At 40.7% G+C, this 25,706-nt stretch overlaps 2 protein-coding genes across 2 annotated transcripts; both read left to right on the top strand.

Moving 5' to 3' along the window:
• Nucleotides 1-22,740: 22,740 nt before the first annotated feature.
• Nucleotides 22,741-23,634, top strand: LOC147462956 (uncharacterized). The gene has a single exon (XM_086495064.1). It carries the CDS (start codon nt 22,741-22,743, stop codon nt 23,632-23,634), a length of 894 nt encoding a protein of 297 aa, XP_086351190.1.
• A 1,141-nt stretch (nt 23,635-24,775) lies between these two features.
• Nucleotides 24,776-25,204, top strand: LOC147462955 (uncharacterized). Its single transcript, XM_086527828.1, has one exon. It carries the CDS (start codon nt 24,776-24,778, stop codon nt 25,202-25,204), a length of 429 nt encoding a protein of 142 aa, XP_086383954.1.
• The last annotated feature ends 502 nt before the right edge of the window (nt 25,205-25,706 follow it).

Genomic DNA, 25,706 nt, shown 5'->3' with positions numbered 1-25,706 from the left:
CATTTTAAAACCGTGTCCGCTTAGTACAACACCCAATTGGAGAGCTTCTAGTCATCAATCCTCAAGCACCTAAACAGCTTTAGGCAAGCACTTTGCATACATCTTGGCACCATCTTATGGAAATATCCACTAACCTTTAGCATCCTTAATCTCCTGCTAGCAAAGCTTGAAAATCACATTTGACCTCTTGAATGCCTAATTTAGCCTACACACCTCGGTGGTACCTACTATACCCTGCATCAAGCACTTGCCCAAGCACTTTGCCATGATGCTGATATCTTCCCCGCACCATCTACCTACATGTCCATGAACCGACCAAGTTTGGTTGCACCAATGCCATGGGCAATGGATGTGAATCCTGCAATTGGCACCAAGGGGTGTGTTTGCAAGTATTCCTTAGATTTGGTGTTAGTGAAGCATTCATTGGTTTATTTCAAGCCAAAATATCATCGTACTCATTTCACGTATAGACATACACCAATATTTTTTCTAAAAATCCTTCATATAAGCTCAATTGAATTGCATACATGCAAAAAATTGATTCATTTTGTGCTCATTTGGGCGTGCCTACATCACGGTTAGCCATGCACACACATTGGAATTTATAAGCACATATGGCTGTCCATTCATTCAAAGTATGATGTCCTACCTAAACAAATAGGCCATAATTTCAATGGAATCAATTGAATTTCAATTTTTATACAACACATATGGTAATAGGCATCCAAAGACAAGCCAAAACTTATGTGCAAACATTCAACGTCTCATCTAGATTGTTTCAATGGAAATGCATGCACAAATGCACAAATCATCTCAATAACCGGAATCCAATTTGTAATCATTGCAATAGACCTAATGATCCAAACCCAATTGATTTTTTCATTTTGGTTTGTAAAGCTATAATAATTGGCCAAATTGATCACCATGATTAGTAGTGGATACTAACCATTCATTCACAATTGGATATCAAATGCCATTGAGTGGCATACACACCCAAATTTTTGACCAACATTTTTTGCACAACATTTATGAATTCCTTATTGCATGCATTGTATTCATTGCATACTTGATCAAGCATATGAATGCATGCATTCTTAATTTTCTAAAAAATAAAATTTAATTAGACCAAAAGTAGGCACACAAGTACTTAGATTTATGCTCAAATAGCAATGCAATAGGCATATACCTGATGCTTTTTGATTGTCATTTGGCCATCAATCATGAAATGAAGTGATGTTGGTATGGGCACACACACTTAATTTCTGCCCAATTTCTTGGCAAATAAGCATTTTTGTTGATCTGGATTACGCATACCCATCAATAGTGTGATTTTTAAACTCACATATGATCAATTCCTAATTTCTTTGGCATGCACACACTAAACATTAGATACACACATATTATGCGAAGTCATTTTTTTTCAATCAAGCATTAATCATTATGCACATGCATGAATTTTGGTCAAAAATTAAGCTTAATCTTGAGACACATGATTCATTATTTGAAAATTTACAATCAATTTCATTCCAATTCAATCAAGCTATGGACACAAAGTAGATAAATTGATTTACATACCTAATTTTAGCAATTGATTAGCACATCATTGAAACCACATTAATCAATAAAAAATTAAATGAGAAAGTTAGTGCACTTACATCGTAATTGCACTCCAAGATACTCCTTGCTCCATGTGAAGATGCATAATTGCACATGCATGTGTGTGCACCGTCAATGCGATTCCAAAATTGACCAACTTTGGCAAAAAATCAATAGCTGAAATCACAAGGTTAAACATAAATTAGTTCAAAAAATTTAATTAGAGTGATAAATCAACCTCTAATTAAAAGATAAAACATACATTATCCACAACAAATTAATGGTTAAGTTAAGAAAAATTGGTGAATGCTGGCAGGGAATCAACATGAAATTAGTAAAAATTAGTAAATGTTAACATGGAATCAGCATGAAATTAGTAAAAATTAAGATGGAATTAGCATGACATCAAAGGAGAATTAGTAATGGCTAGCTAGTAAGAATTAGTAGAAATGGAAGTGGAATTGGGGGTTCAGGGGTAACATAAATCAAAATGAGCTTTTGATCCTTAGCACACATAATTAAATCAACCAAAATTCAGTTACATACACTTAAGTCCAACAAAATTAGTGATGAAGTTACTCTTATCATTGCATTCTTTACTCATTAGCTTGTGTTATTGTCGCCGACAGCGGTGCCAAATATTATCGATAGTCGTAACGTAGACAATGACACAACCCAAGATCAATAAAATGCCAATCCAAGAGACCATAACTCGTTGGAGGCATAAGTGCCATGGGATGCATAGAATAAGAGGATTCAAGGTATCACTCTATCATTGTAGAGAGAAAGCATGGAATGCGCTTCCCCTAATCAAGTTCACAAACCTACTTATCAATGTACACTACACTTAATCATGCATGCGTGCTCACGTGCGTGTCCACACACACACACACACACACACACACACACACACACACACACACACACACACACACACACACACACTTGGTCACAACATCGGACTATGATGGCTAGTTCTAGTTACACTAACTCAATCTAGTAGTATTTCTACCCAGACTATGTATGTAGCTCATGCTGTAACCAACATACTTTTGGCAGTGGACTAATCCTTTTGCTGCATTATTACAAGTAGCCTACTCTTAGCATAAGGTACACACACACACACACACACACACACACACACACACACACACACACACACACACACACACACACACACACACACACACACACACTAGGTCGCTGCATTGGACCAGGCTAGCTATTTCTAGTTACACTATCTTTACCTATTGGTACTACTACCCTAACTATGTATGTTGGTAACACTTTACCCAACACTCTTCTGGCGGTTTGACTAAAAGCCTTTGCTGCATGATTACAAGCAGCATACTCTTAGCATAAGGATCTCCTCCTTGAGTATGAAAGGAATTAATTGATACTTAATTCCTTGTTGCTGACCTACTAGACTACTTGATTAGCATGGTTGAATGAATTTCTCAAAAAAACCTAACTAGGTGGTGCAACCCCTTGTGGATCTAACCGTACCTACACTGCTTTCTTGGTTTGCTTGGGTTAGTGTGAACCATTATTGGAACATGGTCTTAGTGGTTACCTTATGGGTATCACCCCCTAATTTAGCTCTTACCAAGTTCACTAAGGTCCCATTTTTTGGCCTCTTACCTGGGCGAGTGTGGAGGCTTCAGATTTGATTGATTTACCTAATAAATCACTATGTCATGGTGCTCATAGCGCGTCACAATCTCGCTCTGATGAGTGTGCTTGATGATACGGTTGCTTGGCATGGATTCTTTGCCTGCCTCGCTTGGAATGATGCGTAGCTGTTAAACCTCGTGCACACATATTGAGAAAAATCGATGCTTGGCTGCTGCGGCACATCCACAACTGAGTACTTTTGGAGATCTTCCCTGCCTCCTCCACTATATAAGGTGAGGGGCTCTTCCCTTCACTTAGACTTGGTCTCCCCCGGCACTTGGAGAAAATCTTGTGATTACGTCTGCTCACAGGTTATATATATTTTTCATCTCAATGCTTAAACAAACCCTTGCTCTGTTGGGTGATTATAACTGGTTTTTTCTTGACATTAACATTGAATGAACTGTTCATTGGGAACTTTATTTAAGCAAAACAATATGGTATGATAACCTAGCTATTGATGTTCACACATTATTAAAGGATTTTTGCTTCTTGCCTGGTACTGATTTCATACATACTTTGGTTTGTTTATGCCAAAATCTAAGTTTGGAAGATTGCAATTGTTTATCTGGTTATGATACATACATTTTGCAGATAAATACCATGACTATCTATTGGTATTTGGCTTAATCTCTCTACTGAGGCGGGGGTGCTTGTTTGCTTTGATTTACCTACAGCCTGTTTACTGATTACTAGCTAGTTTTTTGGGTCTTGGATTTCTGGCTTAGTCCTGATTTTTTTACTACAGTTAGCTCTTGGGGTTATTGCCATAAATTTTTTGGCCTGCTTTGGCTCTAGCTGACACTTCTCTGGCACTTCTCTTGCTCTGGCAAAAACTTCTCTGAGTTGGTTTTTTTTTGCAAAATCCTTTCACTTCTTTTTTGCTGACCTTGCTGGACTTTGTTGTGCTTGCATTGATGATAAAAAATCTAACATACATCATGCTACTAAATACTAGAATAATGCCTTTAATCTAGTCCAGGTTTGAAAATCTAATGGGAAGGATGCTAGGTTCATCATTGGATATTTCTTTGGCTTTAAATAAACTTGGACTTAGTTTGATGTACTGATGAAATCTGAGTTTGTTTATGGTACATACTCGTGGCATAAAATACAATAAATACTGAGGTGGGGGTACTGGTTTGCTTTAATTTACCTGAACCTTGACTGTTGATTACTGGTTGGCCTTTTGGGTCATGGATATCTTGCTTAGTCCCGAAACTTTTTACAACTAGCTCATTTTACTACCTGGTTTTGGTGCACTGAATAGTTGAAGTTTTACTTGAAATGTCCGAGAAAGTATCTTTTATAATCTAGGTAGATCTGCTCACTTGGTCTCTATAGTTTAACAGAAATAAAATATTGAAATTTGGCTTCAGTGCAAAATAGGTTGGAATTCTTCGGGCCAAATATGGCTTGAAATTGGATATATATACTTCGGGCCTGCTCACTAAGCCTGAAAAATAGTATCTAAAATCTTTTGTTTTTTTCATACAATGTTTAGCTAAAGAAATACTTTGAATGATATGGTGTAAGACGACTTCTTCTCACAATAAATGGTTGAAGAACTGTTATAAACATATGAAGTAATTCTGGTAGGATTACTTTGTATGCAGAAAAACCTTGAGATATTATCTACTCTAATGTATAGGACAATAGCTAGTCTAATAATTTTTAAGTTTGCCACGGATAACACTTGATAGGTTCTTTCAAGCCTGCCATACATAGCCAAGTCTAACATATCTGTTGTCTTGACTATATGGATGGAGGTAAGAACTGTATCTTGGCTTAAAAAGGTTTAGCTTGCTGCAGTCCGACTTTGAAAACACTTGATGATTCAATTGGGATAGTTCTGATACCTTTGTATAAACTCATTTGGAATGATACTTCATTCTTATTATGCTGCACAATTATAATCAAGGACTGAGTTGTTTCTGTACTAATTTTTGCCTAGGCATCTTTAGCCAGTTGTCTTTTGAACGTCTTGTTCCTTGGGGCGTATTTATAAAAAGTAAAACAGCTACACACACACATACACACACACACATTGTTGAAAAAGAGAGGGAGTAGACATATCATGAAAAATGATATGGCTAGGATAGATTAATTAAAGACAAATTAGAGATCTAGAATGAAATTATCAGCTTCACTTCCACATAATCAATATAAAGTACATTAACAAAAAAGAAAGAAAATTTGATTAAGAGAATCAAGATTTACAAGGGTATGGAAAGCCCAAGAACCTCATGACAATCACCTCTACAAAGATCATAGCTCACCTAGAATGCCTTGTCTCTTAGCTTAGGTCTCTTTTATAGACTTTGACTCCAAGCCAGTATGCATTACAATTGAATTAAGTCCTTAGCCTATAGTCTATACAAATTGGAGCTCTAAATGAACCCAAGACCTTATACAATATAAATAGGAAATGCTATGCACACATCTTTAGCACATCCTTTGCATGGTGCATAATCAGTGTAAGTGTTAGCCACTGTTAACACAATACACCATCCACTGACCAGAACGTTCACCAATGGTACTACTTTTTCATAGAGCAAAAATGGTGTTTGAACGTCTCTAGAGTTTGTGGTTGGGTCTTCCAGATCTAGAAAAGTTAGCTTGGAGCAAAGCATATCGACAATAGATCTAGAGGATGCACAAAATGTACTCTCACAAGCGTGTCTATAATACAGGTAGTGCATGGAAATTTTCTTGGAAAAAATCAAAGAGTACGATGTTCACCCTTTTACCAAATCATCAAATGCATAACAAACTGCTAGTGGACAAGTGCCATGATAAGACTTTTCCATGACACAAAAAAGTTTTAAAGCCTTGTATTTAACTCTATAGGTACATTTACTCCCCACATGTGGAGTAAATCCCAAAGTTGGTCTTGTTCTCTTGAAAAGAAGAGTCTAGTGTGGAGTGTCTCTATTGATCTGAATGAGATTCCTCAACTTCTAACTCCAATCTTTCATGGTATCTACACAAATTCTAAGCCAACATTTGTATGCTTGAAAAGAGTTGTCTATACAACTACACAATCTTTTTAAGTTGAGTATACAAAGGTGCTTTTGCATGTGATCAAGGCTAACTTCAAATTGGAAACTCATAATGTCCTCATGTAGTGAAAATAGTCCTTGGTTTGCTCTTTGCCTAAGGAATCACATTTATACATCACCATACCATCTCGTACATGCAAGATAATTATCGATGAGAAAAAGTTACAACTAGAAACACATGCCTGCTTACTCTTAGCCATATAGACTTCAAAAAAATACATGGAAATTGACAAAGAGAATTGACTAAAACATATTCGGTGTTCCCTTGGATCAAATATAAAACATGCTTATCCCCTCTCCATCTTTTGGACATATGGAGAGTATTTGGTCCATAAACTGGTAAGAAACCATAAAACTATTACCCATCATCATGGACTTTAGATCTTGCAAAACTCTTGACAAGCACTTCACTACAAATTCTTGCAAAAATTCATAAGAGTACATTGCTACAAAATTTTGAAAAAAATTGGATTAGAATTTTGCTATAGGTTAATCGTGCAAGAAATCGATGAAACTTTTGCCCATAAATGGTAGAGTAGGTCATGTAAACACCATCATATGGTAAAGCAAAATCATGCTCCCTATAAACTATAGGTAAGATAATATCTAGCTCATAGATGATGGAAGGATTGTTGTTCTTACCCAAACTCAATCTAGATAGCAAAAACATTGGAGATTCCTCAAAATGTCATAAACTAACCTTGAAGCTATTGTTAAAATTGTGCTCCTTGAAAACTCTTTGCCCAACGATGGGTCATTGCTAGAAACTGAAAATGTATGATTTCCCATCTCCATTGGCACCTTGTGTGGGAAAACAATTGACTGAGAACCTTGTCATCCTTTAAATCTCAACAAACGAACTTGGTCATGGGACCAACTTTGGGTAACGCCCTACTAGTTTGGAAATCTACACAACCGACAACTACACATTTCTACAAAGTGTGAGTGGCTCTAAAATGGAAAAATCCATGAATTTGGAATAGCTTTTGCTTGACTGGCATCTTTGCAAGGAAATTCCAAAATTGAAACTTTAAAGAAACTAAAGTTCGATGAATTTTCTCAAACGTCCGACATGTAGTGCCATGCACCCAAACTCAAAACTTGTGGCAAGATTTTTGAAGCTTTGAAAAATTAAAATAGTGTGCCAACAAATCAAAACTCCATCACTCATAATCTTGTTCGTTTTGATAAGTTTTCTTTGTATTTGACTTTGTAGCCTTAATCATTAAATGTTAAGCCCCACTTAGCTCAATGAGAAAAAACCATTGGGAGGCCAAACATGTTGGGCTATCGGCTTGTATCCCCAAAAAAAACTTGAAACAAACTTGCAACTTTGCAATTCTTGAAACCAGTAGCACTATTGGCTGGTCTATCTTTTTCAAAACTCATAGAATCACAACAAAATCATGAAACTTCAAGTAAACTTGATTTGGGGGTCAAGGTGTGTTAAGTGGCAAGGCTATGGTGGGTGCCACCTTGGGCAGGCCATGGCGAAAGAGAGAAGGTGCAGAAGAGATGAACGAAAGAGAGAGAGAGAGAGAGAGAGAGAGAGAGAGAGAGAGAGAGAGAATCCGATACCAAGGAACAAAAAAGAGCACGCTATTGTAATGTAAATGGCCTATGAACTTTGAGAATAGCGGAATTAATGGAATTAGAGTGAGCATTTTGGTGAGATTACTTTGAGAACTTGGAGGGTGAACTTAATTGATGGTAGCATCATAAACACAGTACTTAATTAACTTGGCATGAACAATACTTTTGCAAGAGAGAGAGTATTAAAGAACATGACAATAGATGAGGACCGGATTTACTTGGAGCCGGTCCCCCCTCCAAAAGGCGTTTGTAATATAGATTCTCCCATCAAGAGAGACTTTGTTATAATACAATCTTTGTGTTTCTTGTGACCTTGGTGATGCTATGAAGATGGAAAGCTTCATGCATCACGAGCTTAACATAAACTTTGCAAAAAGCATTAACTATCCCAAGCCTCATTCCCAAGGCCTCAAACACCTTCGAAGGTGGAGAGAGCTAGCAGGGAATGAGGGTAGGGAAGAGGAAGAAGAAACATTCCATAGGAGAAAGAAATAGTTCCTCACTTATCATCACTCTTCTTGCTTAGCATAGCATAATAGCATAGTAATAAAGATGAAGAAGATGACAAGCTTAAGCATTGAAGCATGGCTCTTGGTTTGCATTCTATGGACAAGAGTGTTGGTGTAGGCTCTCCACTTCTGAACAAACTTGGAGAAGGAGATGGAGCTCTTGCATTTTGCACTCCACAATGAGAGAATGTGTGTGTTTGGGGGAGGGTATACCCCCCCTCTCATGCTTGGTCCACACCTCTCTCTCTCTCTCTCTCGTATTATTTTATTATTTCATTTGGACATGTGTCCTCTTTTTCCACTTTGAGAGAAAGAACTTAATTATTTATTTTTATGTATCTAGATTCTCATTGGAACCCTTTAAAACCTAACCAATAGCATTCAAACACATCATGAGGGCGACATGTGGAGGATCATTTGAACATGTGTCTTTTGTGCTTATTAAGTCATTAAGTTGAATGGAATACTTTAAAGACTTAATCTATCAAGCATGACACGTTCGTATCTCTTGAGAGTTATCTTTGAATTGAATACTTCAAGAACTTTAATCATTTAAGCATGTGAGAAACACCTCAAGCTTTTGGGTAAAGTTCCCACTAAAACTTTGCAAGCCAACAAACACCTCATCTTGGGTACGATTCCCACCTCAAAGTCAGCCCTAGCTTGCCTAAGGTCAAAGGACTTTTGAACACTAACTTTTGAAGGTCTTTAATGAAGCTAACCCTATGGTCTTTAAGCTCCATTAGGTAACATTTCTCTTTGACATACCATCTCTCATTTGGACCCCTTTATCATTGGCCCCGTGTTAAGATAGATCCGTAAGCACATGTCTATATTCTAACCCTTGTTCCTGTTTATTATCCCACATTAAATGATCAGTTTAATATGAGAAAATCATTTGGGTTGGTTAGATATTAGATTTTATGACATTACCTCTCTCTTGAAATCATAGTCGTCCTCCAGTATGAGGTAAAAGAGATAAAGCCATAGTCATTAGTCAATTTGTCTTAGCGGGTAGAGGATCCCTTTTTACCCTATGACATTATTCCAAGATGGATGACTAATCCATTTGGTGCTTGGGAGACATAGCTGCCGCAAGCATGTCTGCTCTTTAGTCCATTTCAACCTCCCAAGTAGAGTGACAAATTCTACATGGTGTTTGAGAGACGTCGTCATCACAAACACGATTCTTAGTATGCATACTACTTAAATTTGTGCACAATAAAGAGAGAATTAGCTTATAAGACAAAAACATTGATCATTTAAAAGAAACATGTACATTTGCTTACTCTAATGTAGCATTGTAAGCGTTGACAAGGTTCATACTATCCTTAAGCTGGATTCCTTGCATCCATCTAGCATCTTCAAAAGGATAATTTTTGAACTTAATAAGATACCGTCGGATAATCTTACCATGTCGTAGCTGAAGGATAGCTTCAGATTGTAGCACCTCTTCTTGATCTTCGATTTCTGGAGGGTCTTCAATAATTGGTTCTATTGGTGTCTCTCCTTTGTAGGGCTTAAGTAGGCTCATATGAAAAGCATTGTGTATGAGCCAATGGTTGGGCAACTTGAGTTGATAAGCCATGTCATCGATTGGCTTCAAGATTTGAAAAGGACCATAGGATCTTTTTGCTAATTTGGCATAATACTTTTGATGGCCCGTAGGATTTTTGCCCGTCGTTTGCCTCAATCGAGCCCTGGGAAACTTAAGTAAGACCCAATCATTTTTTTTGAATGTTAAGGCCCTTTTGTGATTGTCAGCAACATCTTTTTGCCTTTGTTGAGAGATGGATATAGCCTCCTTAACCTTTTGAAAAGATTCTTGTAGGTCACGGCTATACTCATCAGCAACAGCGAAGATCTTCCCATGTACTTTAAGTAGCGAGGAACTTTTAGGTCTTCCCTCTATGATCTCAAAAGGTGATTTTCTTGTAGTAGTATGAACATTATTATTGTATGCATACTCTACAAGGGGTAAGTACTTCTCCCATTGTGATCGTTGATCTACTTCTGTAACATAAGTCTTTATTAAATCGAGTATCGTAAGATTCGCTATCTCACTTTGACCATCCGTTTGTGGGTGGTAGGCCGAAGAGAAATTCAATCTTGTACCTAGATTTTCAAAGAGACCTTTCCAAAAATTATTGGTCATTCTAAGATCTCTATCTGACACGATGGATGTTGGTAATCCATGGTGTTTGAAAATCTGAGATATGAAGATGGTTGCTATTTGGTGTGTCTTAATAGTCTTTTTGACAAGAATAAAGTGTGCTTGCTTGCTAAACCTGTCAACTACTGTCCATATTCCCGTATTCCCACGGATATACTTGGTTACTCCAAAGATAAAATCCATGGATATACTCTCCCATGGTGAATTAGGGATGGGAAATGGCTGGAGTAATCCAGGTTTCTTCCCTCTATCATATTTAGTCTTTTGGCATACCACACATTTTGAAACATACTCTTGTATGTCCACTTTCATGGTAGGCCAATAGAAATACGTCTCTACTCCTCGAAGAGTAGGTTGAATGCCTCTATGCCCCGCATAGGGAGGAGCATGGGATTCATACATGACTTTCTCACGAAGAGAGTGGGTAACACATAGCCTATTGCCATGGAGAAGATAACCATCCTGTAAGGTGAATGGTTCCTCTTTCTTTCCCAAAGCAAGGGCTGACATTATTTCTCTAAAGTCAGGGTCAATAGCATACTCATCTATCATAGAATTGTGAGTTGCTATAGACACATCATTAAGTTTTGGTCGTCGTGATAGTGCATCGGCCACTTGATTGTGCTTACTAGCAATGTGAGCAATATGAAAATTAAATTGCGAAAGAAAATTTGCCCACCTCATTTGTTTGTCGGGAAGCTTTGTTTGCATCATGAAGTACTTGAGACTTTGATGGTCTGTTAGTAAAATGAATGGAGTCCCCAATAAATGGTGCTTCCATGTGTCTAGTGCATGTAGAACAGCTAAAAGCTCTGTCTCACAAATGCCCAAGTTTTGTTCATCCGTATTGTGCCTTTGGCTCTCATATGCTACGGCAGGCCCTTCTTGAAGCAAGATTTCTCCAAGAGGCAATCACCACAAGCATCACATTGGACCTCAAATGGCTTTGAGAGATCCGGAAGCATGAGGACTGGTTGAGAGGTAAGCTTCTCTTTGAGCTTGTCAAAAGCTTTTTGCTCATTAGCAGTTCATGAATACTTAACGTTCTTCTTTGTTAAGTCATGTGATGGTCCTGCTATTTGAGAAAATTTTGCTATGAAGCATCTATAGCATGCACAGCTTCTTAGCACATGTAGATTCCTTGGATTAGGCCATGCTTTTATTACCTCTAGGTTTGATGGATCCATACAGATACCATCTTGAGAGATGATATGACCTAAGTATTGAATCTCTTGAAGGAAAAATTTGCTTTTCTTTTGGTTGAGAAAAAACTTGTTCTCTCTCAATGCTTGAAAAATCACTTGGAGATGTTGCTTGTGTTCCTCCAAGGACTTGGAGTAAATGACGATATCATCAAAGAACACTCTAGAGCACTTGCGGTAGGGTCTAAATATTTTCTCCATCAAACGATTGAATGTGGCAGGTGCATTGGTCAAGCCAAAAGGCATGACTAGATATTCATAAAGACCAAATGTTGTATGAAACGTGGTCTTTAGGATATATTCCTCCACTATCCTTATTTGATGATAGCCACTTTTAAGGTTAATCCTACTGATGTAGGTAGAGCCTTGTAGCTTATCAAACAGGTCTTCTACCCAAGATACGGGAAATCTGTTTTTGATAGTGATATGGTTTTGTGTGCGATAGTCCACACACATGCGGTATGTTCCATCTTTCTTTTGCACTAAAAGGACTGAAGAACAAGAAGGAGAGGAGCTAGGCCTCACCATCCCTTTGTCTACCAATTCTTGTAGTTGCCTCATGATCTCCTCTTGTTGAGCTTGGGAAACTCGATAAGGAGGTTTGTTAGGCGGTGAGCTTCCTGATAGGAGCTCAATTTGATGGTCATCCTCCCCTCCTTTTGGAGGTAAGTCCATAGGGATATCATTGATGAACACATCTTGGAATCCTTTTAGAAAGTTAGACAAGTTTAACTCTTCTTGATTCCTACCATTCACCTTTGATGAAACATTAGGACCTTTTAGGGACTCTTTGACAAAAATCATGTATGCAGAAACTGAGCTCTTCATTGATTCATCAAGGGCAAGAGGATTTTTAGGTGGCATAGTACGGCCAGACTCATTAGCATCTATATACATGTTCTTTCCCCTATAGGTGAAGTAGATTCTCCTCTTAGGGAACTTCATGTTGGCAGCCATGCGATCAAACCATGGCGCTCCTAGGATAGCATCCTCATGTTGGAGAGGAGAGATGAAAAAGTCTTCTTTGTCGACATAGTTTTGGACATGAAGCCTCAACTTCTCAATCAAGGGAGTAACGGAGGCTTGCTGTCCCTTGAAAGCTAAGCCCTTACAATATCTCCCATCTCAAAAGCTTGAATGCCCAACTTGGTGGCCAAATCTATTGATATGAAGTTGTGAGTAGAGCCAGGGTCAAACAAGATGAAGGCATCATGCTCCCTTACCTTTCCCCAAGCGTAGGAGAGAGATGATCCTTTGCAATGAGCATCCTCTTTTGGACCTTCGATAGTGGAAGCTGTATATAACAAAAGTTGTACCATGCAAAGTGCTTCTTTTAACTGCATGCTTGTTCCCATAGGATGATGCCACTGAATTCGGGCTTGAAACCTAATAATCCCCCCCTCAAGCCCGAACTTGTGTACTCCTCAACCGTGAGTTTTAGGTTCTCTCACAACCAAGGATTTTGGGTGTATCCATAACTTGGTGCTATGATAGTAAACCCCCCCTTGAACATATAGGGTGCAGGTCAAAAAATTAGCACCAATAAATGGAGTTTTTGGTTCACTTCCAAACCTTGGGTTTAAGGTGTACCCAGTAACCTCATGAAAAGCCGAGCAAAATAGGACTTGAACAAAAACTGGTATTTTTGGGAGGTCTTACCACTCATGTGTGGCATTGTCTATAATTTGTTAAATTTTGACATGGCTGTGATTGGTAATTTGATAGGCAGTGTCTATAACCCGTACAAATTTTGACATGGCTGTGATTGATAATTTGATAGGCTAAAAAACAAAGCTTTTGACAGAATATAACTGATAGTTGATAAAATTGATTGACAACTAAAAGAATATAACATAGAACATGGTAACAAACTTTTATAAAAGGTTTTGATGTATTGAGTACTCCAACCAAACATTTGCATGAGTCTTCACTTACTTTGTTTCTGCATGAGCGTTAAATTTGAAGTCGTATACCACGTGCTTGAAGCAAATATCCATGCATGATAGATGATTCTTCACATATAACAACATGGCTCCAAAATCTCCTCTTCTTCATGTGCCTCGAGCACAACTCATATATAAATCGATAAATTTTGGGAATAACCTTCAACCCATACAGGGCCGTTGTTTTTGCCAATCTCTGAGGTCTTGCCAAATATTTGGGAACCTCAAGTCGTCCTTTGCATCACCGTTGGTGATTAGTAGCATTCTCGAGGTGGTTCTCATAAGACTCTTTAGATGATGTGCCTTGCAAGGATGGTGTTTTAATATGTCATATGCAATGAGTACCAAAAATAAAAAATTCCTATCGAATGCAGAAGCACGTTGAGATGCTGTGAGAGAAGCTATTGGCACAGCATGTTGAGAAGCTGCCTGTGAGAAGTAGTCCTTGATGAGCTCCTTGACCTCTACCCATACTTCTTGAGATGCTATAGCCTTGTAGCGTTTTGATATACTGTTGAGAGTGCCCTGCCTATGGATTTTCCCTGCACCTATGGCCTCACAACATATTGAAACGCTCTGTCTGCACCTTGAGAGGCTGCTTGTGCTTGACAGTGTTTTGAGAGGCCTGTTTGCCTGCGATGAGGTCCACCTTGCCTAGGGCAGCCAGTGCAGCCATTGAGCGTCTTGATATGTTGCACCTTTGCCTACCAATGGCCTAGCCTCCAACCTGGGGGGTCTGATACCAGATGTTAAGTGGCGAGGCTATGGTGGGTGCCGCCTTGGGCAGGCCATGGCTAGAGAGAGAAGGTGCAGAACAGATGAACGAGATGGAGAGAGATAGAGAGCAGAGAGAATCCGATACCAAGGAACAAAAAAGAGCATGCTATTCTAGTTTTTGCTTGTATTAATTCAAAAGAAGCCTTGCATATATGTAACAAAATTTGTGCCATGCAAACTGCTTCTCTTAAATGTATGCCGAGGAAGATGTTCTTACAGGATGATGCCACTGAACTTGGGCTTGAAACCTAACAAGGTGCCCAAAAGCCACCCACATAATTTGATAATTATGAAAGAAAATTCCATGGCAGTGGGAGCACTCAAATGACAAAAGATCAAGAAAAAGACTTACTACACCCTATGTGGGCCTTGAATGGTGAATTTACTATGTCATCAAACCCTACCGTTGTAGGGGCAACCTCAGGAGCCTAGTTTTGAAGTATTTTGTGTAGGTCAAGTGCTCACAACTTCATTAATGTAAGCCACCATTCCAACAAACTTTTTGGTTCACTGAGTCTCCTCGACCAGTCTTTCCTTGTCGACTTCTCCCTTCTTCCACACCTTTTTTGCATGCCCTGCTCCCCTACCACAATCCAAATAACTCATTGCATCTGCATGTCTCCCCAAAACTATAGCCTTGTTGCCTCCTATGATCTACATATACTTGTAAGGACAATAGAGGAAAAGGAAGAAGAACACCTTATTAAAGAGTTTGGAACTTTAGAGACATTTTGGTAATTCCAAATCAAAATGGATCCCGTTTGCTTGGGAATTTTGTTAATTTGGGACTTCGTGAAGTATATGGGTGGTGTCTAGACACATCTTATGAGTTTTGCGACCGAGGTTCCTTGTGGTTCCAACTCATACTTGCTTAGAAAAGCTAAAACTTAAATGAATTGCGAGTCTTCTAGACTCTCATTAACCTATTGCAAGCCCCAAGATTTAGTTGTATGATCAAAACTTGGGGCTTTGGTTAGTCTAGAGCCAATCTTCTCAAAACTATGAAATGCATCTCATACGCTTGAGTGGATATACAATTCATGCCAAAGGAAGAGAGGAAGGAAGAGAGAGAGAGAGAGAGAGAGAGAAGAGAGAGGGGGGGGGGGGGGGGGGGGGGGGGGGGAGGGGGAGATGGTCCACAATATGTCTTTGTGTTTTAGCTATTCCATGCAATGTGTCCAGCTTGTGATTTGCCGATGGCCCCAAAATTTGGTCACTTAGAGAAATGTTCATTCATTATATGTGAGCTAAGAGATTACTAAATAGTATTCTAGTTTTTAGTGTGTCTACAATCTTTTCTAAGATGCTCATAGAGAGAGAGAGAGAGAGAGAGAGAGAGAGAGAGAGAGAGAGAGAGAGAGAGAGAGAGAGAGAGAGAGAGAGAGAGAGAGAGAGAAAGACACAAATCTTGGTAATAATAGATATATAGAGAGAGAGCGAGATATATATTTACTCCAAAACACAAATCTTGGTAATAATATAAGCTCAAAGACATCTATCTCGGTACAAACTTCCCAAAACTCTCTAGGATTTTCAAACTATTATGAAGGATGTATTGTTGCTTTCAAGATACCATGAGAGGGAGAGAATACCAAAACTTGGTCACGTAGGGAGAATTGAGAGAAATAGTCACTAAAGTTTTGGCCATGTGGGCAAAACTCAAGGATGGGGGGGAGAGAGAGAGAGAGAGAGAGAGAGAGAGAGAGAGAGAGAGAGAGAGAGAGAGAGAGAGAGAGAGAGAACAAGGAGGGAGAGAGAGAGAGAGAGAAGAGAGAAAGAGAGAGAGAGAGAGAGAGAGAGAGAGAGAGAGAGAGAGAGAGAGAGAGAGAGAGAGAGAGAGAACGAGAGAGAGAGATAGAAAGATAGATTTTATTATCATCCTCAGAGGTCAAATATGACCTATGGGACCAAAGTTACACGTGATGTAGTATGTGTGTGGTTGATGAGTGACTCTCAATGCTCCAAAATTGTGGTGATGAGAGTCACAATGGAGATCCCACATTGTGGCTGGGAGAGGAAAGTGTGTAGGTCTAAGTCATCGCTAAAAATATGAGGGAAGCAAGTTCGGATGCGACCAAAAGCTGAGCACTCTAGTAGTGTATGGTACTCAGACTCTCAAACTCGCAGTGAGTATAATGTGCACAGTTGATTTGACTCTTCTCCATTGCCCCAATGCCCTATATCACATCGAAGGAAGTGGGAGCTAAGACAAATGGCTGCGTTAGTGCATATCGATGACAAGGGCATAGGCTCAAGCATGTAAGTGTCAGTACGGTTTCCTCTTTCAATGAAGAACATGGTTTTGTAGTTGGGGCCAATATGAGTTGTGTAACATATGAAGCATGACCCAACAGATTCCTCCCAAGACGTAATACATTGACATCGTAGAAAAGCTTCATTCACTTGCAAGTCAATTGAGGCATCATGTAGAAAGTGTAATGTATCCCATCTCCCAAACCACTTCTTTATGTCTTGCAGGCATCCCGTGCTCAAGAACTTTCTTTTATGCGTCTTTTGAACTTTTTTACTTACTTCCCATGCAATTGTAGGAAGTCAATGTGAGGGGTTTTGATGCATCTTTATCATTTACTCCACAACCCTTTCCATGGCCATAACCTCAATTGAAAGAGATCTCGACTCAAGAAGTAGGAGCATATATGGTGTTAGAGAGAGAGAGAGAGAGAGAGAGAGAGAGAGAGAGAGAGAGAGAGAGAGAGAGAGAGGTCCAAGATCACTCACTAAAGGAAAGTGAAGAGAACCATCCTCACTAAAGGTTTCACTAGATTGAAAAAACAAAGGGCTTGAGGAGAGAGTAAGAGAGGGAGGTACATTGAGCTAATGAGAGACAGAGCGGTTAGAGTGTGATAAAGAAGAATGAGGAAGCCAACGACACGGGAAGAGAGAGAGAGAGAGAGAGAGAGAGAGAGAGAGAGAGAGAGAGAGAGAGAGAGAGAGAGAAGGGGGTGGGGGATAAATTACTGACTTGAGGAGAAGAAAAACACTTCAACTAAATTTTCATGAATGTGGACAAAATTCAAGGATGCAGAGAGAGAGAGAGAGAGAGAGAGAGAGAGAGAGAGAGAGAGAGAGAGAGAGAGAGAGAGATTTTATTATCGTCCTCGGAAGTCAAATATGACCTATGGGACCAAAGTTACATGTGATGTAGTATGTGTATGACTGATGAGTGACTCTCGATGCTCCAAAATTGTGGTGATGAGAGTCGCAATGGAGAGCCCACACTGTGGCTGGGAGAGGAAAGTGTGTAGGTCTAAGTTATGACTGAAAATGTGAGAGAAGCAAGTTTGGATGTGACCAAAAGTTGAGCACTCTAGTAGTGTGTGGTACTCAGACTCTCGAACTTGCAGTGAGCATAATGTGCACAATCGATTTGACTCTTGTCCATTGCCCCAACACCCTAGCTTGCATCGAAGGAAATGGGAGCTAAGCCGAATGGATGCAATAGTGCGTAGTGCCAACAAGGGGATAGGCTCAAGGATGTAAGTGTGAGTATGGTTTCCTCTTTCAACGAAGAACATGGTTTTGTAGTTGGGGGCAATATGGGTGGTGTAATGTATGAAGCGTGACCCACCGGATCTCTACCAAGCTGTAATACATTGGCTTTGTAGAAAAGCTGCATTCACTTGGCAGTCAATTGAAGCATCATGTAGCAAGTGTAATGCATCCCATCTCCCAAACCACTTCTTTATGTCTTGCATCCATCCCGTGCTCAAGATCTTGCTTTTATGCGTCTTTTGAGCTTTTTTGCTTGCTTCCCATGCAATTGTAGGAAGTTGATGTGAGGGGTTTTGACGCATCTTTATCATGTACTCCACAACCCTTTCCATCCCTATAACCTCAATTGGAAGAGATCCCGACTCAAGAAGTAGGAGCATATATGGTGTGTGTGTGTGTGTGTGTGTGTGTGAGAGAGAGAGAGAGAGAGAGAGAGAGAGAGAGAGAGAGAGAGAGAGAGAGATGTTGGTACATTAGGGAAAGAATGGGGCACCCATTTACAAGGAAGAGAGAGAGAGAGAGAGAGAGAGAGAGAGAGAGAGAGAGAGAGAGAGAGAGAGATTATTATCGTCCTCGGAGGTCAAATATGACCTATGGGACCATAATTACATGTGATGTAGTGTGTGTATGTCTGATGAGTGACTTTTGATGCTCCAAAATGTGGTGATGAGAGTCGCAATGGAGAGCCCACACTTTGGCTGGGAGAGGAAAGTTTGTAGGTCTAAGTCATGGCTACAAATGTGAGAGAAGCAAGTTCGGATGTGACCAAAATCTGAGTACTCTAGTAGTGTGGGGTACTCAGACTCGCAAACTTGTAGTGAGCATAATGTGCACAATCGATTTGACTCGCCTCCATTGCCCCAACACCCTATCTCACATCGAGGGGAGTGGGAGCTAAAGCCAAATGGCTGCGATAGTGCGTACCATTGACAAGGGGATAGGCTCAATCATGTAAGTGTGAGTACGGTTTCGCCTTTCAACAAAGAACATGGTTTTGTAGCTGGGGCAATATGAGTGGTGTACCTTATGAAGTGTGACCCACCTGATTTCTCCCAAGCCGTAATATATTGGCATCGTAGAAAAGATTCATTCACTTGGGAGTCAATTGAAGCATCGTGTAGCAACTGTAATGCATCCCATCTCCCAAACCACTTCTTTATGTCTTGCATCCATCCCGTGCTCAAGATCTTGCTTTTATGCGTCTTTTGAACTTTTTTGCTTGCTTCCCATGCAATTGTAGGAAGTTGATGTGAGGGATTTTGACGCATCTTTGTCATGTACTCCACAACCCTTTCCATGCCTTTAACCTCAATTGGACGAGATCCCGACTCAAGAAGTAGGAGCATATATGGTGTTTGTGTGTTAACTTGGAGAAAGTTTGTAAGAAAATTCTTTTGGACATTCTCAAACTCTTTCCAAGTAGACTTTGAGATGCTCTCACCGACACTTCAACTCCATAAAGAAGAACCAGTGTCACCAATGCGTCAAAAAGGTACTTCTTGAGAACCCAAAACCTTATGTTTCTTGCATAACATATGTTCTCAAATTCATGATATGCTCTCTTTCCCGCTTCCAAACGATGCATAGAACATTCATGCCACTTGTGATTGGCTAGAACCTCAAGGCCAAGGTACTTAAAACTCTCAACAACTTCAAGTGTTTCATTGTTGTTCACAATGCATGGCTTCTCCTTATGGTTGGTGTTCACAAGCATAACTTTTGTCTTGGATTCATTCACAATCAGCCCACTATGCAAGCAAAAGTTCTCAAGGACAACCACAAGATTTTGTGCATCCTCTAAAGTGTGTGCTAGAAGCATTGCATCATCAGCATACAACAAAAGCATGATTACCACATTGCAAATAGTGACCTCTTTGATGCCTTCTTGTTGCATAAAGTCAAGTACCATTTGTTCTAATTGATCGATGCATACACATCCTCAGTCTAGCTCACATGTATATATAGCTATACGTATATATAGGCACCCTCACACTAGCTCATATATATATACACACACATATGTACATACAAACATACATACAAAATATATATGTACACACACACACACACACACACACACGTATACACACATATATATGTATTACAAAAACACACAAGTATATACATTATACATAATAATAATAGTACAATAATTACATATATACATGTATATAATTTATATATTCACGAACATATGTATTATAAGGCCTCTGTCACACATGTTTGTTTAGACGTGTGTGCAAGTGAGATGGTGAAAAGCCATTGGCTAGCTGTGACGTCTGCCATAGGAGAAAAGTAGCCGGCTTCACCCCTTTGCCCAACCTTGGCATTGCACGAACATGATCAAAAGAAGGCACGCGAAGGATGGTCAGTGGGTGTGAGTTGCAGACCTTCCGCCATCGCTGTTGATGATTCTCCAGTTGGCTAATGCGCGTTTGTTATGAAGAAATGAAAAGTCAACCAAAATATATGTGTGCTCCGATCGTGTGACATTATGAGTGCCCAAAATAGCTCTTTTTTTGCATGTCCGGTGCCCCTGTGTGGCACAAGCGTAATATTTGTGTGTATGTATATATAAATTCTTTGATTTGCTCACACACACACACACACACACACACACACACACACACACACACACGTAGCAAAAAGGAGTAAGCCTCGAGTTCCCTTGAAATTAGATATATTGAAATATTTAACATTCTTCTAAAGTTCCTTTTTGATAAAAGAAGTTTTTATTTTATGGCTGGAAGAAGTTTTTATTTTATGGCTGGAAGAATGTATTTTTGGGCTGGAACTTGATCAATACCTATAGGGCCTAGGAGACATTTAGATTTTGAAATTTGAATTACAAGAGTAAAGTGCAAGCCCTTTTGCCTTTGGTCTTATTTTCAGACTCTCTCTCTCTCTCTCTCTCTCTCTCTCTCTCTTTGCTGAAAGACTGCCTCTCCCACCATTGTAATGTTGGAATGTAGAGAAGTTTGCATGGGTAGTCCCATTGCGATGATAGACCGCTTTTGGTGTGTACAAAGTAGTGTCAATATGCATGGGCATATGTATAAAGGGATGTAAATACATGCATTTGGGAGCTTTGCAAAGTGGTTTCAAGTTTTAAAAAAGATGCGACGTGTACAAATTGTAAATAGTCATGCTTGCGTGCCGACAGTCAAGACACACATACATGCATGGACAGGGTGTTGACACCTTAGGTATGGTTCCAGGTGGCTTTTTGGTTCTAGGGAATGTGTTCCTTGTTACATATGAGAATAAGGATCTCCTCACTTGAGTCTTGTGAGGCTGATCCACCCACACCGGCTTGTGCTCTCTCCCCTTTCTCGCACGCACCGCACCACGCATGCATGCATGCATACGCGCATGCATGCACGCATCCGCACACTCATCAATTGGTAATAGAGCTACGGCTAGGTGGCGGTGGCAATCTCTCGATGACGGTGGAGCTCAGTCGGCGCTCGGTGCTTCACGACACCGTATCGGGTTGATTCGGGGCGGATCCGGCACGGATCAAAGAGATAGGGCGAGGTCGACGGTTCTTGGCTACAAAGCACGTGCCTCTCGGGCGTATAAGGGATCTTGAAGATTCTCAAAGCATCTTTGTAGAAACAAAGATCTCTGTGGCTCGTGTCTAAAGCTTAGCTTGGAGGTGAGAGTCGAGGCAGATCTCAGGCTGGATTCAGACTGCGCGGCGGTAGAGCTTCATACTTTTAGCACAGCCAATAGCAGGACGCCCTGTCAGCGAAGCCGTTCACAGTGGGCGACGGCAGGGCACGGAATTGATTGCCAGCGCATGGAAGCCACAGCCCTCGTCTCTTCCCCCCCCCCCCCCCCCCCCCCCCCCCCCCCCCCCCCCCCCCCCCCCCCCCCCCATTGCGCTTCCAGCCTCCACGTAGGAAAGAGGAGAGAGAGCCAACGTTCACAACCGTTAACTTTTCCCAAAATAGACACCCCTCCTTAAAAAAAAAAAAAACGGTTCAATTTGTGCAACGTTCACAAAACAACCCACCCCCTCCCCCCCCCCTTATAAAATGGCAAATTTTATAGCCTTTCAAGCTAGCTCTGTCACATCAACACAGAGATCAAGGAGATCATCATGTGCTTTCATATTTGAGGTGCAGCACACAGTAAAAGCCTCTCCCTTTTTCATTTGAAGCTTCTCCCTTTTACATTTAAAGGCTTCTTCAATCAAGCTCAATGCCATGCTCAATCATTTACATTTGAGGGCTTTTCATAATGATGTACCAACTTTTTTTAACATGATTTGCTCTATGATGTACCAATCTTTTTTAAATGGCGTTCTTGTAGGGTTGAAGCGTTAAGAGGGCGACGGCGGTGCAAATCAACTCATCAAGGTCGCTATGAATTCTACGATTTTCACTTTAATGCATTGTTTTCAACTTTGTGTGCACATCCCTAACATTGTTTTTTTTTTGCGTTGTAGGTACCATGGATTCCAACCCAAATCAGTTTATCGACTCCCAACGGGAAGACGACGACCCTATTCTCTCCCAACCTCCATTTTCTCAATCCACTTTCTACCCATTCCCCCACCCTTCTTTCCATATGCCACCTCATGGCTACCAAGCCATGATGAATTCTCCCTCCATCTCTCCTAATTCTCCCTTTATGTTTAGACCCCCAAATTATGGATCTCCTACTCTAAATGCTCATAGCCCACATTCGACTATGGCTACTCATCCTTCTCATCCCTCACCCCCTTTGAGTGTCACTAGTCCTAACTCCAATATGGATGCCGCCCCTGATTATGTGGCGTCCACTCCATCACCCAACCCTACACCTAATGCCATGAGAGCTTCTCAACACAAGGCAAGCCGTGCCAAACTGACGAAGAGGAAAGAAGCCACCAATGAAGAGGTTGTGTTACAAAACCAAACCGCAACAAAGAAGCCCAAAGCCTCGAAGAAGAAGAGCACCATCGACTTGGGAGACGATGACGACGGCGACAACAAGAAAAGCAAGTGGAAAGATTGGTGGGTGGACCAACTCATTCATATCCGGGGGGGCATGAATGAGGATTTCAATAATCCCGGGAAGCAAGGGATCAATTTATGGGCAAAGGTGGCTACTAAACTAGCCGCCACTTACCGTGAATTTGATAAAGATAGTGAAAGTTGCCGCAAAAAGTGGCAAGCAGTATTGCAACAATACCGACAGGACAAAGTCCATAACTCAATTTCTGGTAATGATAGGAGGCATATATGCAAATGGTTCGACATAGTGGATGAATACTACCACGCCAGAGCCACTGTTACTCCTGTTAGCCACGCTTCTTCATCCACAATGGAGGATGTTACCCCAACAAATGGTGATACCTTAGAAGAAAACCCCTCTCCAAATCCAGAGAAGACCCAACCCACTCTGTCCTCTACCCGTAAAGTCGCTCCGAAGTACGAGGAGTCCTTGGCCGAGATGGCCGATACAGGGAAACTTCTCTTGGAGCATCTCAAAGAGACCGCTAGCCAGAATATTGCCTTGGAGAAGGAGAGGCTCAATATACTAGCTGCAATGCGCATGACTATGAGTGATTTTTTGAAGGAGTCTAGGGGGGGTGACAACTAGTTTTCTCACAGCTTCATTGTTTTTCCATTGTTTGGTTGTAATTTGTCAAAGCTTTCAAAGCTTTCTTCTTTTAATGTCTCTAGCTTTCAAAGTATGAAAAAAATGTTGTAAATTAAAGTAGACCATGTGCTAAATATCTTGCATCATTTCAACATGTTCGCAGGATTAAATGGCCATATCCAAGGAAATGGCTCTCTATTGTGCATGGTTGTGTTCTTTAGCCATTTATGAATTGCTAAAGGAACCCAGCTTTCGCAATGATGAGTCCATGGTGCAAACTTGGTTGCATGTTTGCGAGTGCATGGCACGGTCTGTAAGCCTCAAGAAGATCGCCAACCGAAGAAGTGGTCATGAACGACGGCGTGCGTGGGCATACCCACGTCCACAAGGCTTTGTTCGATGTTATCTCCTAAGTGCTTACAATGCTAGCATGTTCAAGAGGCGTCTGAGGGTCAGCAAAGAAACCTTCAATTACCTTTGTGGAAAGCTTACACCCTTCATGCAGAAGAAATCCACAAACTTTCGCAAGGCTGTGCCAATACAAGATAGAGTAGCAATCGCTCTTACCAGACTTGCTACTGGAGATGGTCTCTTGGGCCTCGGTGACACTTATGGATGTGCGAAGAGTACATCTTGTGGAATTGTACTTGATTTTTGCAAGGCAATTGTGAAATCTGGCCTTAGGGATTTGTACATCAGATGGCCCACAAGCTCTCGACTTGCGACATTGGCGCGTGAGTTTGAGGTTGCAAGAGGAATCCCCTTTGTTGTTGGTGCGATAGATGGTTCCCACATTCCCATCATTGCCCCAAGGGACAACCATGTCGACTACTTCAATCGAAAAGGTTTCCACTCTATTTTGCTGCAACTAACCGTATCTGCTAATTGTTCAATATGGAATTATGATGTTGGATGGGCCGGATCAGTGCATGACTCCTTGAATTTCACTAGAAGTGAGCTAGGTCAAAGATGTGCAAAAGGTGACCTAGGCAACTATTGTCTAGTTGGTGATTGCGCTTATCCTGCACGGCCATATATGCTAGTGCCTTTCAAAGGGTGCAAAGAAGGGCTGTCACGTCTCAAGCACTACTGGAATTTCATTCAATCTAGTACAAGGATGCCAGTTGAAAGAGCATTTGGAATGTTGAAGGCAAGGTTTAGAATTTTGTTAAAAAGATGTGACATGAATCTACGCTATGTGCCAGATCTTGTAGCAGCTTGTCTTGTGCTTCACAACCTTTGTATCCACCATGGAGAATCTTTTGATATGGAGTGGGTGCGAGAGGCAGAAGCAGAATTGGCGGGTCACGTTGGGCGTGCAACAGAGGATCGAAGAGCAGGTGCTACTTCCATGATGGAGCTCATGGCAACACGGGAAATCGGAGTAGAGGAGTCTATGGAGCGTGCTCAAGGGAGCGATGAAGGAGGTTCCAATGACCTTGGAGTAGGCTCCGAGAGGCGAGACAGTATTGCAAAGTCAATGTACAAAGAGCAGGCACGGATGAATGTCCAAGAATTTTTTGGAAATGAGGCTTTAGAGGAATTAGATTCATCATCATCTTCAAGTTAATGCTTTTGTAACATATGCGTTCAATTAATTAAATTTTATGCTATGGTACTATGCTTTATTGATGCAAATGTCAAATGCTTCTTCATTTCACTTTGTGTTCCGCCGCCACCCAATGTTCACACAAGCCGGCGGAAGAAAATCGAGTGACTTTTTCTTCCACCCTCTATGTGAACAAAAGGGTGACGGAAGTGTGCATTACCTAACTCTACCACCCGGAAAACCAACTTTTGGAGCCTCTCTTCCGCCCCCTCAATGTGAACCCAGCCTCAGTAGGCTTTTTGGGTGGTGCGTGCTACACACACACAATTTGAATAAGCACCAACATAAAATGATATTGGAAGGCTTATTTGAAGCTTGTGAGCAACTCGACATTGAAACCATTTGCAATTGATAGTCGAGCAAGGAGCTGCAAGCAATCGAAGGCGAGAGAGGTTGAATTGAAGGCTTTGCAGGGAGCAGTGGATCACACACTGTGTGTGAGTGGGAGCTTGAAAAGTTCAAT

The sequence above is a fragment of the Adiantum capillus-veneris genome, chromosome 2, assembly GCF_014529385.1.
Source record: "Adiantum capillus-veneris isolate H3 chromosome 2, ASM1452938v2, whole genome shotgun sequence".
NCBI lineage: Eukaryota > Viridiplantae > Streptophyta > Polypodiopsida > Polypodiales > Pteridaceae > Adiantum > Adiantum capillus-veneris.
This window is presented reverse-complemented; position numbering and strand designations above follow the sequence as displayed.